Source organism: Bubalus kerabau, chromosome 3 (assembly GCF_029407905.1).
Source record: "Bubalus kerabau isolate K-KA32 ecotype Philippines breed swamp buffalo chromosome 3, PCC_UOA_SB_1v2, whole genome shotgun sequence".
NCBI lineage: Eukaryota > Metazoa > Chordata > Mammalia > Artiodactyla > Bovidae > Bubalus > Bubalus kerabau.
In genome coordinates, this window is record NC_073626.1 from 166,798,447 (window position 1) to 166,817,484 (window position 19,038).

Genomic DNA, 19,038 nt, shown 5'->3' on the forward strand with positions numbered 1-19,038 from the left:
TCCAGTATTCTTGCCTGGAAAATCCCATGGATGGAGGAGCCTGGTAGGCTGCAGTCCATGGGGTCGCTAAGAGTCGGACACGACTGAGCGACTTCCCTTTCACTTTTCACTTTCATGCACTGGAGAAGGAAATGGCAACCCACTCCAGTGTTCTTGCCTGGAGAATCCCAGGGATGGGGGAGCCTGGTGGGCTGCCGTCTATAGGGTCGCACAGAGTCAGAACAACTGAAGCAACTCAGCAGCAGAAGCAGCAGCAGGAGAAAACAAGTGGATAAAAAAGCTCTTCAGGAGGAGTCCACAACTACAACCTTCCTCTAAATCAAGTAAGTCCAAAAACCATACACCCAAGGAAATATGCTTCAAGTGCAGGTTCCTACATGCTTTGGTCTTGGCATCAGTGAACATGTCAACAGCAGCAGCTAGATAACTGCACTGGTGATGAATTGATGCATGAATGTCTCACCCATCTTTGATAGAGAACACAACTTTAACTGTCAGCAAAAGTTAAAAGAACTAAATGTTAAACTCTGAAGTTATCAATGTTAACCATTAAAAAACACCAGAGTCATTTAAAAGCCCTAATACTTTTAAAGTAATTTTCCAAATTATTTGAGTAGAATTTATCCCATTGGAGAAACCGACTTACTCAGGTTGCAGTAACTGTAAATACACTCAGGAAGGAATGTGCTAACAATGCTTCAGCAAAACAATAAAATGCCACATGCACACACACACACACACGCCTATATACACATTTAATGTTTGCTAATTTTAGGTATATGGAGCTTCCCAGGTGGCTCAGTGGTAAAGAACCTGCCTGCCAATGGAAGAGACATAGGTTCAACCCCTGTGTCGGGAAGATCCCCTGGAGTAGGAAATGGCAACCCACTCCAGTATTCTTGCCTGGAGAATGCCATGAACAGAGGAGCCTGACAGGCTACAGTCCATGGGGTCAAAGAGTTGGACACAACTAAGCACACACAATTGTAGGAAGACACTGCATGCTTCCCCAACAAGTTCACGTTACGAAGTGTTCAGCAAAATAAATTCATTTAGCAAGTAAAGAAAGGTTTAGTGAGACCTCTTAGAAACCAAATTAACACTATTTTTTAAAAGTGACCTTCAAACAAATAAAATATTAAAAAAAAAAAAAGAAAAAACGGACTTCCCTGATTGTCCAGTGGTTAAGACTAGAGCTCCCAATGCACAGGGCATGGCTTCAATCCCTGGTTGGGGAACTAAGATTTCACATGCCCTGTAGCCATAAATAAATTAATTTTTTTTAAGTGACCTTCAAAGAGTAATAAAAAGAAAAAAGAAAAAAAATAGTGAACTTCACCCCCTTACCTGTACCCAATCCAGGATTATAATGTCCCCGCTAGTAAGTATAAATAAGAAAAATAACACTAACAGTCTCTTTTCTTTCACAAACATCTCTGCCTTTTCATCTACATTAAAAGATATAAAAGCATAACCTTCAAAATGCTACATTTAAAAGGATGTCAGTCTATTATATACTTACACATCTTGAAGATTCTGTAATTACTGAGAGCTGGAGAACTGCAGCATGAGCCAATTAAAACTAAAATGAAGAAAACTATATTCTTCACATTCACTACACACAGAGGACAAGAAGTCTTTAGTCCCCTGTGAATAATTTTCAACAAGAAATTTAGAACAGGGTGGGTGGGGGGAAAGGGTGAGAATTTCAAATTCCAGGCAATTCAGAATGACACAGCTAGAAAAAAATAAACAAGGAAAAATGCTTGATCTTAATTTTGAGCTTCAGCTTCAAAAAAAAAAAATGTTGTTTTGGTACAAATATCTGAGGAATGGCAATATTCTAGACAAATACAACTAAAACTATAAATTTTGTAAGGACATTCCCTCCCAGATTATAAGCATCTCAAAGTAATATCAAGCCTGTTCTCTTATTTTACCGTATCCTTTTTAAAACATGTCATGATGCCTAGATAATTTGAAGGCAGTCCCGTTAAAGAGTTAGTAATAATGATGAATCTTATTTAATGACCCATAGCTCACACAACGACTTATGATGTCTAAAATAATCCCATTTGCTCATCACTTAATCTTTAAGTATCCTCAACCACAAAAAAGATAGTCAAAGATCCAAGCTTTGAGGAAAACAGCGCAGTGGGACACACTCAGACTTTGGGCAAGTTATTTAAACTTTCCAACTTCACTTTCCTCATCTGCTTGTAACAAGAGAAATGGGAGAAGGTGGTATATTGTGTAGCAATTAACAAAGTTTGTGAAAGCATCTGACATACAACCCTTGCTCAATAAATTTCTTTCTTTCCTACAAAGAAACAACACACAGCCTTCTGTGCTGGAATTGTGCTGCCAAAAGTAATGACTGATGTCAAGGAAGGAAAGAAAGATTATCAATTAGAAAAGCACAGTAGCCTGAAACAATACTATGAAATTACAAATTAAGTCTGACCTACACTCAACTGGCATCTAACATCACTAAATTACAGAACAGTAACATTTATAATGAGAAAGCTAAATCATCAACAGAAGGTTCAATTATTATAATCCGCATTTCAGTTCTCAACATGAGTAGGCTGTTCAAAAATCAATTTAAAATTTTGAAGTAATTTCTTTCAAAGACATAGGTTAAGTTTTCAGATTAGCCTGTAAAGTCAAGTCACAACTGACGAGTATGAACAATATTCTTTCAACTGTTATCTGTCAGTGATTTTATGTGAAAAAATGTATATCTAACATTTCATAGTCTGATAATGACCACAAGATGCAATTGTTACATATTCTCATTGAGTCAAGAAGTCTATCACTATCCTATTGGTGCTACTTCTCTGATAAAGATATGTTACTTGGCACCCTAAAACATCTTTTATCCGGAGAATACAATATTTATATTCACTAGAACTCTTCAAAAACTCTCCTTGTTGAGAAAATTAGTTATTACACCTATAAGATCAACAATTTAAAATAAAAACATTTCCTATTTTCTTAATATACCATTAAATCCCAATAATTAATAATAAGAGGTCATGAGTATAAACTAGCTCTTTAAGCATCTACCTGGAAAACAAAAATAATAGAAAAGCAAGAATCATATATTTTGGATGGAATCTCAAAGTAGTAGTAGCAATGCTTCAGACAGAAATACTTCATGTCTAAATGCATGTCTGAGTTTCATATTTCTACCCTACAATCTAAAACTATGAATTTTAATTTAAAAATGATAATCCTTTGTTCTCTGTAGCTTCATCTCTAAAGTTTCTTTTTTTTTTAGTGGGTAAACCCAGTTTTTCTAAAACTATGATAACGTGTGGGCTTCCCTTGTGGCTCAGCTGGTAAAGAATCCACCTGCAATGCCGGAGACCTGGGTTCGATCCCTGGGTTGGGAAATAATGTGTACAGCCTGTATAAACTGATAGACAATAACAAATTAGTTTACACCATTATAAGCTATACATGATCCAAAGAGGAAAAAAAAAAGTAAAACAGTATAAGCTGCCACAGTTACTTAGCTTTGTCTTTGAATGACTCTAATTATAAACCAAATGTGATAATGCAAAAGCCCTAGCTCATAAAATTATTACAAAAATCTGACAACACATCTCAAAATTTCTCTAAAACTGACACAAAAAGAAGTATGTAAGAACATAATCAACTTTTCCACTCCTTCATATTAGCATTTAATCATCATCACTGAAACATACCATTCTTATTCTAAAGAAATTTTAAAGCTGAAAAGACAGGTGACATTTGCAACATCACAAAATGTTCTAGGGCACAGGAGAACACACCAGCATTCAGTTTCTAGACTGAAATTTTAAAAACAGAAATGAGCCTAAGGAAACCCCAATTTAAAATCTCTTAATTTTACAAATGAAGAAACTGAAGCTAGGGAGTTTACTCAAAATTATTCAGTTAGTTAAAGCAATGAAGGAATCCATGTGTCCTGAGCTAAGGATCCTTCTGTTCATTTCAGTTCAGTCACTCAGTCATGTCCGACTTTGCGAACCCATGAATCGCAGCACGCCAGGCTTCCCTGTCCATCACCAACTCCCGGAGTTCACTCAGACTCACGTCCATTGAGTCAGTGATGCCATCCAGCTATCTCATCCTCTGTCGTCCCCTTCTCCTTCTGCCCCCAATCCCTCCCAGCATCAGAGTCTTTTCCAATGAGTCAACTCTTCGCATGAGGTGGCCAAAGTACCTGAGTTTCAGCTTCAGCATCATTCCTTCCAAAGAAATCCCAGGGCTGATCTCCTTCAGAATGGACTGGTTGGATCTCCTTGCAGTCCAAGGGACTCTCAAGAGTCTTCTGTTAAACCATGTTAACTCAAATCACCTGAGTGTCTGATACTACAAAATTAATTAATAATTAATAGGCTAATATTAACACCAAATTATCAAGGCTATACACTTTTTTTTAGTTTGGCCTAGAGAAAAGAGTTTTTAACCAGAAACCAGGCTTTTGAGTCATGGTTCTTCCGTAAATTCAAGACATGAGTATCCTCTGGGTAAATCACCTTCTCCAGTTCTCCACTTTCCCATCTATTACGTAAGATCTAGAACAGATTCTCTCTGAAGTCTTTTTAGCTTTTAAAGACTAAAATTAAATATGAAAACAAATAGGATCAAATTAATTATTAGACTAGAGATCTTTTCAAGAAAACTGGAGATATATTTCATACAAAGATGGGCACAATAAAGGACAGAAACGGCAAGGATCTAACAGAGGCAGAAGAGATCTGCTTCCAAGAGGTGGCAAGAATAAACAGAAGAACTGGACAAAAAAAGGTCTTGAGGACTCGGATAACCACAATGGTGCACTCACTCACTAGAGCCAGACATCTTGGAATATGAAGTCAAATGGGTCTTAGGAAGCATTACGACAAACAAACCTAGTGGAGGTGATGGAATTCCAGTTGAGGTATTTCAAATCCTAAAAGATGATGCTGTTAAAGTGCTGCTGCACTCAATATGCCAGCAAATATGGAAAACTCAGCACTGGCCACAGGTCGGAAAAAGTCAGTTTTCATTCTAATCCCAAAGAAAGGCAATTCCAAAAAATGTTCAAACTTTCATTTCACGTGATAGCAAGGTAATGCTCAAAATCCTTCAAGCTGGGCTTCAATAGTACATGAACCAAGAACTTCCAGATGTTCAAGCTGGATTTAGAAAAGCCAGAGGATCCAGAAATCAAATTGCCAACATCTCTTGGCTCATAGAAAAAGCAAGGTAATTCGAGAAAAACATCTGCTTCATTGACTATGCGAAAGACTTTGTGTGGATCAGAACAAACTGAAAAATTCTTCGAGAGATGGGAATATCAGACCACCTAACCTGCCTCCTGAGAAACCTGGTCAAGAAGCAACAATTAGAACCAGACATGGAACAATGGACTAGTTCAAAATTGGAAAAGGAGTACATCAAGGCTGTCTACCGTCACACTGCTTATTTATCTGCAGAGTACACCATGTGGATTGCTGGACTGGATGAATCCCAAACTGGAATCAAGATTGCCGGGAGAAATCTCAACAACCTCAGATATGCAGATAATACCATTCTAACGGCAGAAAGCAAAGAGGAACTAAAGAGTCTCTTGATGAGGGTTAAAGAGTGAAAAGGCTGGCTTAAAACTAACATTCAAAAAACTAAGATCATGGTATCCAGTCCCATCACTTCATGGCAAACAGATGGGGAAAAAGTGGAAACAATGACAGATTTCATTTTCTTGGGCTCCAAAATCACCGCAGACAGTGATTGCAGCCATAAAATTAAAAGACGCTTGCTCCTGGAAAGAAAAACTATGACAAACGACACATACTAAAAAAAGCAGACATCTCTTTGCTGACAAAGGTTTATGGAGTCAAAGCTATGGTTTTTCCAGTAGTCACGTATGGATGTGAGAGGTGGACCATAAAGAAGATTGAGAGTCCAAGAATTGATGTTTTCAAATGGTGGTGCTGAAGAGAACTCTTGAGAGTCTCCTGAAGCTGTCAATCCTAAAGGAAATCAGTCTTGAATAGTCATTGGAAGGACTGAGGTTGAAGCTCCAATACTTTGGCCACTGGATGTGAAGAGACAACTCACTGGAAAAGACCTTGATTCTGAAAAAAACTGAGGGAAGGAGAAGAGGCAACCGAGGATGAGATGGTTGGATGGCATCACCCACACAATGGGTATGTTTGAGCAAACTCTGGGACAGTGAAGGACAGGGAAGCCATGTCCTCTACAAAGAGTTGGACATGACTTAGCAACTGAACACTGCTCATCAAAATACACTTCTTTCATATCTCATTTGCATACGGCATGAAGAAAAGCAAACTATTTTAAGTATCTGATCCTTGTACTCCAAAATTCATACACTGTTTAACCTACTTCTTAGTATATTCTGAGACACAAAAAATTATATATAAAGGTATTTAAACACATTCCAGTACTCTTGCCTGGAAAACCCCATGGACAGAGGAGCCTGGTAGGCTGCAATCCATGGGTCCCTAAGAGTCGGACACGACTGAGCGACTTCACTTTCACTTTTCACTTTCATGCATTGGAGAAGGAAACAGCAACCCACTCCAGTGTTCTTGCCTGGAGAATCCCAGGGACGGGGGAGCCTGGTGGGCTGCCGTCTATGGGGTCACAGAGAGTCGGACATGACTGAAGTGACTTAGCAGCAGTAGCAGCAGATGGTAAAGCATCTGCCTGCAATGCAGGAGACCCAGGTTTGATCCCTAGGTCGGGAAGATTCCTGGGAGAAGGAAATGGCAACCCACTCCAGTATTCTTGCCTGGAAAATTCCATGGATGGAGGAGCCTGGTGGGCTACAGTTCATGGGGTTGCAAAGAGTAGGACACGACTGAGGGACTTCACCTTCATTTAAACACATTAACTTCAAGGAATCCCTTTTTAAAATGTTTAACAAGATAAATTTCTAATAACTGAAAAAAGTTTAAAAATGTGTACTATGAATCAACTTAAAAAGCAAAGTGTTAACTTAGAAATACATCAACTAATGTATCTTTCTTATAGGCTATTATTTTGACTGCTTTATTAAAGTCAATACACATTAGGATCCCCTTAATCAATATATATAGTCAAATTTTACTGAACAACATAGGATTCCATTGAGTCAAAGTTCTTATAACTTGTATGTGAGAGGTACACACACTTTGAATCTAGTGAGGTTTAAACTTGCAAAAGCTCCTTCCAAGACTTGGAAACTAATTTTAAGTTCTTTTTATAAATAGAGTACTGAAGTGTATAAGCTTCAGGGGCCCTGGATTCACCCCTGGGTAATCATTTAAATGGCAAGCTTAGAATTAACTTCCCAATATATTCCTATTAGGAAAGTAAATATCAGAAACTAGTAAATTTTTTTTTTAAACCAGTACTTTTATTATATATTGCAAGGCGGTTTAGTCGCTAAGTTGTGTCTGACTCCATGCGACCCCATGGACTGTGGCCTGCCAGGCTCCTCTGTCCATGGGATTTACCAGGCAAATATACTGGAGTGGGCTGCCATTTCCTTCTTCAGAATCCAGCAAGTTTTTGACTGAATATAATTAAGGCAGTGTGATGTAATGGAAAGAACATGATTTTCTGAGTCAGATACACCTGGGATCTGAATCCCAGCTCTGCCCTTCCGTAGGTGTATATGTAATACACATTATTTTACTGGAAATGGCAACCCAGTCCAGTATTCTTGCCTTAAGAATCCCATATACATAGAAGCCTGGCGGGCTACAGTCCATGGGGTCGCAAAGAGTCGGACACGACTAAGCGACTTTGACTTCACTCTGAGCCACAGGACAGATTTAAAACAGTTCAGTTCAGCTGCTCAGTCATGTCCAACTCTTTGCGACCCCACGGACAGCAGCACACCAGCCCTCCCTGTCCGTCACCAACTCCTGGAGTTTACCCAAACTCATGTCCATTGAGTTGGTGATGCCATCCAGCCATCTCATCCTCTGTCGTCCCCTCCTCCTCCTGCCCTCAATCTTTCCCAGCATCAGGGTCTTTTCTAATGAGTCAGCTCTTTTTATCAGGTGGCCAAAGCATTGGAGTTTCAGCTTCAACATCAGTCCTTCAGAAGTAACATCTAAAGATTGTTGTGAGGATTTGAGTTAATTATAGTTCAAACAGCCTAAATCAGAGCCTAGCACAAAGTAGACATTCAACACAATGCAGTTATTAATCTTATAAAGCAACTTCTCATACTATTAAACTGAAAAGGAGAGGGGGAAGAGTTTTTCATTATTACTTTCAAGAGGATAGGGAGAAGAGAAGAGGCTAAGTATTGCTCAGTTAAGAGCTGCTTTAGATAAGAATGACTTGCAATCAGTATGTTAAAGCATTCCTCTTAGAAATGATGGCTTGCTTTTACAGAAAAGCATCTCTAAGGAATCTTGTATTTTCTTAAAGTACGTAAAAGATATCTCTTCGAAGTCTTTATTCATTTGCTTAGCCGTAACCTTTCTCATCTAAAGAGCAAACTCAGCTCCAAGCCCTACTCAAAGTTCACTTATATAAATGGAAGTCAAATTAATAAATTTTAATTATATTTTCAACTTTTAAAAAAGAAAGAAGGAATGTTTTCTTATAGCAAAAGGCTCTGGACTAGTGGTTAAAGCAACTTTAGACTGTTCTCAATTTCTCATTAATGGCATCAACTTAAGAAAGTAGGACTCTCAACTTTAAAAACACTGGATTGGTCACTGATTTTAAAACAACAGAGAACTTTTTAAAATGAAGTCTTCTATACAAAGAACAATACAAAAATGGCTCTAAATGGCTAGAGAGGGAGATTTCTGAAGATACCTACTCCACCCCTCTTAGGCTTCCTGGGTCCTAGGGCTTCCCTGGTGGCTCGGATGGTAAAGAATCAGCCTGCAATGCAGGAGACCTGGGTCTGATCCCTCGGTTGGGAAGATCCCCTGGAGGAGGGAATGGCAACCCACTCCAGTCTTCTTGCCTGGAGAATCCGCATGGACAGAGGAGCCTGGCGGGCTACTGTCCATGGGGTGGCAAAGAGTTGGACACAACTGAGCGACTAAGCAGAGACCCTGTAAGAGTTTGACAATAACTGTTCTACATGAACACACTACTTTTATGCTTGAAAATACTAACTTTATGATTAGAAAATGATTTTAGCAGTCTCAGTGATGTTACTGTTTATTAGCAAGCACTTTCTAACATTATTTCTTTTATTCCTCACAATTAATCTGTGAGAAAGATTGCTACAGTGCCCATCTAAAAGATGGGAAAACAAACTATAAAGAGTCTGTCAGCTCATTCACTCAACATTGTTGGTTGCTACTGTAAAGCACTGACAAAGATCAATACAAAGAGACCTGCTGCCTTCCCTAAAGAAAATCATATTCTAATAAAGGAGATACTGACTATTCTCTGAAGATGGGGCTATGAAAGGAGATGGAATGGTAGTTACCATGGTAGAGAAGACAGAAAAATGAACATCCTACTTCTCTGAGACCCAAGGGAAGGAGTTGAGAATAAGGAAAGATACAGGTTAATGAATGAAACTGCAAGAGATCAAAGCTGAAGGTACTTACACAAGATAACTTTGGTAGTTAAATTTCCTGAAGAAGAGAGATAAGAGAATTCTCAATAAAGAGCTTGAGGACAATGACTAAAGTTTGAAATAGTTCAAGCAGGAAAAAGGGAGCCAGAGCTCACAGGGACACAAAAAATTGCCCAGAGGCACTGAAAAGTCCAGCAAGGGTAGAGACCACAATCTTGTAATTTTCTCCAGGAGTGCCCAATAGTCTTAAAAAATATGAGCAGTGAAGACAGATGAATAGAATGGTTCAAGATGCTTTTTGCTGATATTTCTGGCCTTACCCTGGGAGACAACAGGAAAGAAGTGGCAACTGGTATCAGGCCCCACATCCTGGGAGAATGAAAAGGGTCTTCTTGAGATCCCAGAGCACATTTAATGTGAGAAGAAAACAAGCAACACGTAGGATAGAATAATTCAATAACAACAGGTTGGATTTATTTATAGTGTTTATTATGTGCCACTTGTAAGAACTTTGTATGTGTTAACCCTATCCTTACAACTACCTTATGAGATAGGTACTACTGTTTTCTTCTCTTTTACAAAAAAGAAAACAGACAGAGGTTAAGTGATTTGCTCAAGTCCTATACCTAATAAATGAAGGAGCTAGGACAGACTGTAGTATGAAGTTTTAAAATTTCTAAAGTAGCGGATAACAAGTTTCAAGACAGAGTGAAGACCACAGTAATAGAGAAGAGGCCAGATCTGTCCCATCAATACTATTTAGTGCCAGTAGGAACACGTAATAAACATATATTAAAATACATAAATGAATGCCTACCCACACACACTGGATAAAGTTACAGTTTCAACTAGAGAGAATATCTGTGAAGAATGCATGCAAGTCTTCAATGACTGAGGGAGCATGTGTAAGAAGTTAGGAGACAGTCATAGGAATCACTCAAAGAACGGTACAGAAGGGCCCAAGCCACAAGAGTGATAGATGTGGCAATCACTAGCATCTGGGCCCAATGATTCATGGATTATAAGGAAAGAGGACACCTCAATTCAAGAAGATAAACCTGTATCCTCAGGTCAAAGGTAAATTTCATATGAAAAGAGGGTGAAGAATTCCCAGAACAGGTAGAGATGACAGATGGTAGTCAATCCGCCGTGAAAGAAGGGCCTTACCAGCTATGGTTAACTGGCTGGGAGGAAGAAGTCATGGTGGAGGGAGTAAAATGTAGAGAAAGCTAGTGAACAGAAAAGACTAGGCTAGCAAGTAAGTCTTCTGACACGCAATCCAAAGTAACTGCCAATACATACCTACATCTTTAGTTTCAAGTCACTGTTTTAGGAGACTAGGCTAACTAACCTTTAAGGAAAAGTGCCACATGATCATTAATGACCTACAAATTAAGGCTTCACTTACAGCTGAAAGAGTTCAAATATTTTGGAATACTCCCAGAATCGACTTAGCTAAGTCACTGATTATTGTGGTTTGGCTTCAAGGACTAGTTTCTCATTTAATCAATCATTTCACTAACCATCCACACTGTGTCTAACACTTAAAGATTGAAAAGGGGATCTGGTATAAACTTTGGGCACGAACCATAACCTAGTTCGTGAGTGAAAAAAAAAAAAAAGAGGGTGGAAGAAAGGAAGGAAATAAAAACAAAATGTACTTTTAGATAAACACTTAATGTACATATCTGGAGTAGGAAATGGCAGCCCGCTTGCCTGGAGAATCCCATGGACAGAGGAGCCTGGCGGGCTACAGTCTAAGGGGTCACAAAGAGTTGGGACATGACTGAGCGACTAACACTTCCTTTAATGTACATATTAGAATGTACACACCAAGTGAGTGTTTATTCCTTCAATAAAGTTATCCCAGAAAGGTTATACACTTACCCCAATGAGTAACTATCACTATTGTATTTTCTCTTTTGAATCTACCCCCACCCTACAAGAGCCAGTGGCATTCTTTTCAAACACCCCAGCAGTAACCAAACCCATATACTTTGAGACTGATTTCTTAATGTGGTCCACAAATTGAATCTATAAGCTTCTCAAAACCTAAGTTCTAAAAATGTAAGTACCCAAAACTGGCAGCATCACTAAAATAATTGTATAAATAAAATTACTTGCAAAAATAACCTTCAATTTTAACATAAATTGTGGCATGAGTGCTCAGTCACTTAGTTGTGTCCAACCCTGGCGATCCCATGGACTGTAGCCCACCAGGCTCCGCAGTCCATGGAATTTTCCAGGCAAATAAACCGAAGTGCGGTGCCATGCCCTTCTCCAAAACTGTGGCAGAATCATGACTAAATACTGGTATAACAATTGTTCACTGTATGTTAGGTCCAGTTCTAATGCTTGACTCTCTTTATCTCACAACAGCCATGTAAGACAGGTCCTACAACCTCATTTTACAGAGGAGAAAACTGAGGTTAGAAGTGGTTAAGTAACTTGTTAAAGATCACACAACTAGAAAGAGGCAGAGCTGACATTCAAACTCTGATAGTGTATGAGCCCACACTCTTACGCTCTCTAGTCTTTTTACTTTTTAGTCAGGTTTCTAAACCTATGCTGAATACTCTAATGTGAAACTAAATGAAAATTCCCTACAGACTATCCATGGTTTTATATGTAGGCAAAGAAATAAAAATTAAAACATTCTAGTACTATTTTTTCACCTATGAAATTAAAGGTATCTTATCTAAGACACTGTTACAAGGTAGAAGTACACAACCTTGAGAGATATAATTAATTCCTAAAGCCTTCACTTTAGATCCAGACTGCCTAGGTTAAAAAGAACCTTAGGTTCTGCTACTTCCAAGCAAAGTGACCTTAAGCAAATTACTTAACATCTCAAGACCTCTTTTGTAAAAAAGATGATAATAGAACCCTACAGAGTTATGCAAATTAAATTAGTTTACACATGCAAAGCACAGAGAGCAGTGTGTGGCACATTATAAGCATTCAGCAAGTGGAACTATTATTATTCCTACCTTTCTGGAGGTCAATGTGGTTGGTCAATGTATCAGTTATGTTGAGTCCAGTAATTCCATAATCATAAGTGAAAAAGTGAAACTGTTTAGTCCCTCAGTCATGTCCAACTCTTTGCAACCCCATGGACTGTATAACCTGCCAGGCTCCTTTGTGCATGGAATTCTCCAGGCTAGGAATACTGGAGTAGAGAGCCATTCCCTTCTCCAGGGATCTTCCCTACCCAGGGATTCAACCCAGGTCTCCTGCATTGCAGGCAGATTCTTTACTGTCTGAGCCACCAGGGAAGCTCCTAAATAATCACAGTTGCATTCTTTGTAATAGAGAAAGCATGTATTCACTGGAATCAATCAAACCTGTCAGCAAGGAAATGGATAGGCCAAAGTACTGCAGAGTATTAGGTAGTGATTCAAAATCATGTTTTTGATATATTTAACATGGAAATAAATATATATAGTAAGGAAATAAAATTAATGGAAATTAAATATAGTAAGATACTGTATTTAAAAGGCGGTATATAAAAAGATGGTACCTCAATTTTACTGTGTGCTTACACATGTATGAAAGATTATAAGGAAACACATCAAAAGGTTAATACGGCTTACTTCCAAGTGGCAGGGTTACAGGTGATTATTTATTACTTTACTTAGATGTTCAGACACTTATTAAGTTTTCTATCATGAATATGCATCACTTTTACAACTAGAAAACCTACTAAAATGAATTCATAGCTTTGCTAGACTACAACTGAATAATTTTCACAATATACTTACAGACATTAACTGTAATTCATGTTTCAGCTCAGTGATTACTTACTAGTAGCACCTTTTTTGTTGACTTTATAATGATAAACAAGAACTATTATGAAAGTTCCGTTATTTAAAGCTATAAATTGTCCAATAACTTCTATAAAAATCTAGCAAAACTTCAAAATTTTGTTTTGCTGTTAAGATTAACAGATAATTTTTTTTCTAATAACAGCAAAAAATTATCTCTGAGGTCTCCCAATTTATAACACAATGGGAAGATACACTATTTTTTCTAGCCTTAACTATATAATCTTGTTGAAATAGAGAAAACACTATTATTACCTAGCTACATTTAATGAATGAAACTTTCTCTATTTTGTTTGAATGACCTTATTGTGTGACTACTGTATTATTTAACAAGTCAAATTCACACATTATACTCTATACTATTAAAAGTGTTTCAAATTCAATAACTTTAGTACTAATAATTTGGTAGTAATAATTTTCTTGGCTCCTCAGAACTGCTTTTTAAGACAATACAAAATAAACACTTTATAACTACTTATCTTTTTATTTTTAAGCTTCTAAAGCCTGTGAGGTACTAACTATAACAGCTGGCTGTCCTAAAACCATTAAATAGAAAAAAAATCAGTCTAAGTGAAAGCAATACTTTAATGAATGCTATATCTCCATAACATCCCTATAAGAAAATATTAAAGAATAAAAAAACCAAACTTGAGAGGTTAATTCCCCACCCTGTGTGATTTGCAAAACTCTTATTCAATCTCTCTGTATGTACAGTCCAGGTAGTAAATAAAAGAAACCTATTTTGAACATTAAAGGTGTTCCCTTAAATCTAACAAACATCACTACAGCTAGGAGAAACAAAAACATTAACTTTCCCTCTTGTCCTTAAATTCTTGTGCTCTTAAGTATTTAGAACATAACAAATGAGTATCAGTCATTCTGTGGGTTCCATTTAACAATACCTTCTCTAATTGTCCATGCCACACAGGTGGTGCTCATCTAGAATTATTGCATGCACATCACAGCCAGAGATTCCTTATCATGATTGAGGATGCTTCTGTAAACCAGTAAGTGAAACCATTTTCAGATCACATTCTAATGAAAATCACTTTCACAATTTGTCTCCTAAACTCTGAAGTCTAAGTCAAAAAAGGCAAATCAGAGGAGAGACCAGTATTCCCATTCAACCATATCCCCTCCAATACAAACAAGCTTTTCAAGTCCATGCGGACAAATGACCCAACTACAGTACAGACCGTGAGGAATGACTATTATAAAGATAAGAACAAAAAGTTCACCTGACAGCAACTAATCCTATGGAGTGAAACACATGGCAACAGCAGGAAATAAGGGCAGGAACTTCTTGGGACAGCATTCTTTGGTCCAAAGCCACAGAGTTTCCAGGAGTTTCACAACTACAGCTTCCTTTCTTGAAAAAGTGTTGTGTCACTTGCTGTCATTTTGGGTACCAAAAAACTCCAAAAGATATGAGATGCTATATATTTTGTCCACTGCATCAAAGTTTACAAACTGGAATAAAATATTTCCTCCATCGTCAATCTGTTACATACAGAAAGTTCTGCATTGTTTTCCATCTTAAAAAGAACCAACTTCTCAGAACCTGATTTTATTGATGAGACTACAGCTGGGGTAGGTTTACACCTTTACAAAATATCCTGTACCATCACTTACTATTTTGTAAAGATAACAAAACAATCTTCAAACATATTTTTATACTGTTTCACCGATCAGTTTTATAAAACACTTTGAAAGAAGTATTTGAGGCCTCTGCTTACACTACAATTTCCCTTAGAGTAGCTGTTTATCTCAAATGGGAAAATACAGTAGTTTTAAGTGTGCGCACATGAATACACAAAAAATATTTTCTTTATGGAATAACATGCATTTATTACTTCTGACTTGCAATCCATGCAGACTACAGTTAGGTAAATGACTGCTAACCTGGAAGGAAAAAAAAATTCTGAAAGTCTGTAAGTATTCATTTACCAAATAATCAGTGAAATATCACACCACTGAGGTTTTATGTAGCCATTCTTAATGAAAGTTCAAAGAACTATGATTTTTACATTTATATATTAAAGAAATTCAATGGTTCTCATTGTAGGAACTACTTATGAGTGATGTTAATACCCATGAGAAAATTTAAAACTCTTAGACACTTTTAAAAATTAGCAGATACTAAGTACTGAATATCAAACACTAGCTACTTGCAAACTTCATTTAAGGATTTTAGAGAAACTTAAGAAGGCAACAAATTACAGATAAGAAAAGGCCTAAATTAGCTCATGACCATAATGCTCCTGAAAAAAAAAGTCAGTTTCAGTGCTGTGTGGTAACCTGTCACATACTCTGATACTCTTTAGCTAAAAGAAGAACAAAATTCTCTCCCACAGCTTCTTCACAACAATACAAGATCCAGAAGAGAGGGATATTGTTCTCTGAAGCTATAATGATACATCCCAAGACCCCAGAACAGTACCTAGCACACAGTCCTCAGTATTTCCTAAATGAATGAAGGAGTGGAAGAACAGGTAGGGACAGGCAAACCAAGAGATCAAAGAGTTGATTACACATAGATAAAGACAGAGCTGATTAATCAGAATATCCACAACAGTGAGTTGATGTCAAATGTGAGCTGTTTCACCTTTCAACAATAATCTGTATTAGAAGTCAGACTTCAAGAATAGCAAACTTTTCTTAAAAATGTATAAAATTATTTGAAATTCTGAATAATTCTAGATTCTGCTCACTTAGTATGAACTGATTCAGTAGGAAAACTATCCCTACTCACGAATTATTAAACCCAGTTCACTGTTTATCATTATAAAGGAAAACGTGCAAGTGAACTTCATTAGTGTTCATGTCAACATTTCTTACTTTCTTTGTACTTGCTCATGATTACTTAAGGAAAAAAACTTCAGAAATTAAAAATCCCTTTAATGTGCATTAAAGCATCTAATTCTCCTGATTATATCCTACCTTTATTTACATGTCCCAAGAGTTTTCACATAGGCATTAACATTTTTCTTATTACCATCTGGGAATTCTGCATCAGGTGTATTTTTTCGTTCTAAATTTTAAGAATTCAGGGAGGTCCTCAAGTTCTCAATGTCAGTTTCTTACTCAACTAGGACAATTATATTAATCTTTCCACTAAAGTGCAAACTACACTTTAGAAAAAGCATGCTTTAAGAAGTGAATACAAACCCTCTCTTCACTGCCCCCCACCACACAATATAATGTGCTTGTGATTCTAAGACAGGAAACCACAGCTTCTTCTCTAGTTTTCCTGGTTTAAAATCTTCTATTCAATTGCTAGTTTGTCCACTTTGACGTCTACCTGCTGCAGAAGCGGCCGTGAGCAAGTATGTCCAGTTTCTCTGTCCCAAGAGTACACTCTAATTGCTTGCCATTGGCTATCTGATTCAGATATAACATCCAAAGTTATACCCTGTAATACTAAACACCGCAGGGTTATGACTTAATTTAAGGCCAAAAAAGTTTCTAAACAAAAATACTTTTGCTGTCACTAAAACCTAGAGTAAAGCAACTCACGGTGGTGACTACTTATTCTTTTGGGCTTCCATGGCTAAGAAATGAAGAACCAATCGTCCCATTTGTTTTCTCTTACTTCCCCTTGAGTGGCTAGGCCATTCCAGCACAGGCGAGTTTGTAAAGTGCATTGGAAGGTTGCGGATGAAAGATTCTGTAAACACACCGACGTTGTTAGTGTATTACTACAGAGCATTACGCGGAACGTCTGTCAACGCGTCGAGGGTAGGTGGACGGCAGAGCCCTTCCTGGGGAGGGGAAGAGCGGGAGAGGTCCGTCCCCGGCATCTTTTGGCAGGCCATCCTTTAGGCATGGTGATTTTTTTTTCAACTGCTGCGAAACCTCACGTGAAAAGTTACACACACGCCCCACACCGGGAGGACGTAGACGGTCCCCGTCCCTGCAGGGCTGGGAGTCCCGGGGACCGAGCAGGAGCGGGGTGCTAGGGGTTGGGCCTACACCCCAGGAGCGCGGCGAGGTGCAGGGACCGGCCGAGGGGCCCCGGCCGCAGCCGACGCCCGCGGGGCGACCGGAGGCGCAGCTCCAGGGCGGGGGCGCGGCGCCGGCCTCGGACGCCGGGGGCGCGGGGAACGGCCCGGGAAGGCAGCCGCGCCGGGGCCCCGCGCCGCCCCGTTGCCGGGAAGGCTCGCGCCCCGCGGCCGGCGGCGTGGGGGATGGGAGGCCGGGCCTGCGGCCTGTTGGGGGGGAGTTCAGCCCGGGCCTCGCGTGCGGCTGTCGGCCGGGCCCCCCGACCCGGGGTCCCAAGCGCCGAGAAGAGACTCACCGGAAAGGCCCGGATCCGCATCTTGGTGTCCTTCCGGCTGCCCGTGCCTTTGCTCAGATTCGACATGGTGCTCGTCCCCTCCCCGGCGGCGGCTTCGGGTCGCACTCCGAGGCGCCGGTGTCACATTTAAGGCAGGCGGGCAGGCGAGGGGCGACGCTGGGGGCGGCGGCGGCGGCGGCGCGGCCCCCGGGCTGGGCTGGGGAGCTGGCCGGCCCCTGGGCGGCCGCGGCGGGGGCAGCGGCGGCTCGGTCTCCGGCGGCTCGGGCTCGGCTGGGGGACTGCGCTGGCGCGGCGGCTCCGCAGGGTCCCCCTCACGCCCGGCTCGGCTCCCTTTATCGCGCTCCTCCGCGATGGCGGCGGCGGCGGCGACGGACAAACATCTCACTGCGCAGGCCAAACGTCCTCCTCCTCCTCCTTCTCCTCCTCCGCCTCAGCGAGACGAGATCCGGCCCAGAGGGTGGAGGGGGGAGGAGGGAGGGAGGAGAGCCGGAGAGTGGAGAGATTGGGGGGAGGGGGGGTGGGAGGACAGGAGGGGGAGGCGGGCGGCCGCGGCAGGAGGAGGGGGACGCTCAAATCTCGCGAGAAGAGGGCGAGCGCGCTTTCCCGAGTGGGGCGGGGCGAAGCCTGTGAGCGGGAGGGGGCAACGGGAGAGGAGGAAGGGAACGGGGATTTGGGGAGGTGGGCGGGGCCAGCGGGGCGGAGCGGTAGGAAAGGGGCGGGACTGAGGCGGGAGGAGTGAGCTGACTTTTTGAAAGGGGAGCGTTGGAGACCGGATCCTGGGTGAGGGGGCTGCTGATTGGTGGATAGCCGGCGAGGGGGCGGGGTCCTGATCACGTGGACGGAGTGGGCGGGGGAAGTTCCGAGAGCCGGAGCCGGACTGTAGTAGGCAGTGTTCGGCTCCTCTGAGCTGGGCCGACCTGGATGGGCTGGGTTAGAGCGGGAGGAGGGTAGTCTCGGGGTGGAGCGTAGGGTGCTAGGTGGATAACCACGTCCTGAAACTGGTTCTTGTGTTTTTCTAGGGCATGTGGACTAGGGATGGATATTTGACCAGAAGCCAGAAAGTTGAAAGAAGAGTTTGTGCAGGAGTTATTAATATATGCAGTGTCAGAAAGTCGAGTCCTGTATGCCTAACAAGGTATTCGGGTTGGATGTGCACACTCCAGCTGTCAGGATTGAGGGGTGGAAATCCATAAAATTTCCTTAAACTGCATAAGCTCTTGATTCACTATTGTCTGAGAGACCTAGAACTTACTAGTATTAAAATTTGTATTTCGTTGCCATTGAAATAACAGCTCCCTTAACGCAGTGCAGTATTTTGATAAATGGTGTTAAATAGAAAATAGAATGATAGAAACCTAACCTTAACCTGCCAA

The 19,038-nt window shown here is 40.4% G+C and overlaps 1 protein-coding gene across 1 annotated transcript in view; it reads right to left on the minus strand.

The window, feature by feature from the left end:
* Positions 1-18,126, minus strand: part of CUL3 (cullin 3) — a 108,725-nt gene extending 90,599 nt beyond the window's left edge. Inside the window, exon 1 of the mRNA XM_055573605.1 lies at positions 17,666-18,126. Within this exon, the coding sequence (XP_055429580.1) occupies positions 17,666-17,731 (66 nt within the window). The 5' untranslated portion in view covers positions 17,732-18,126. The remainder of the gene's footprint in view (positions 1-17,665) is intronic.
* Between the last annotated feature and the right edge of the window lie 912 nt (positions 18,127-19,038).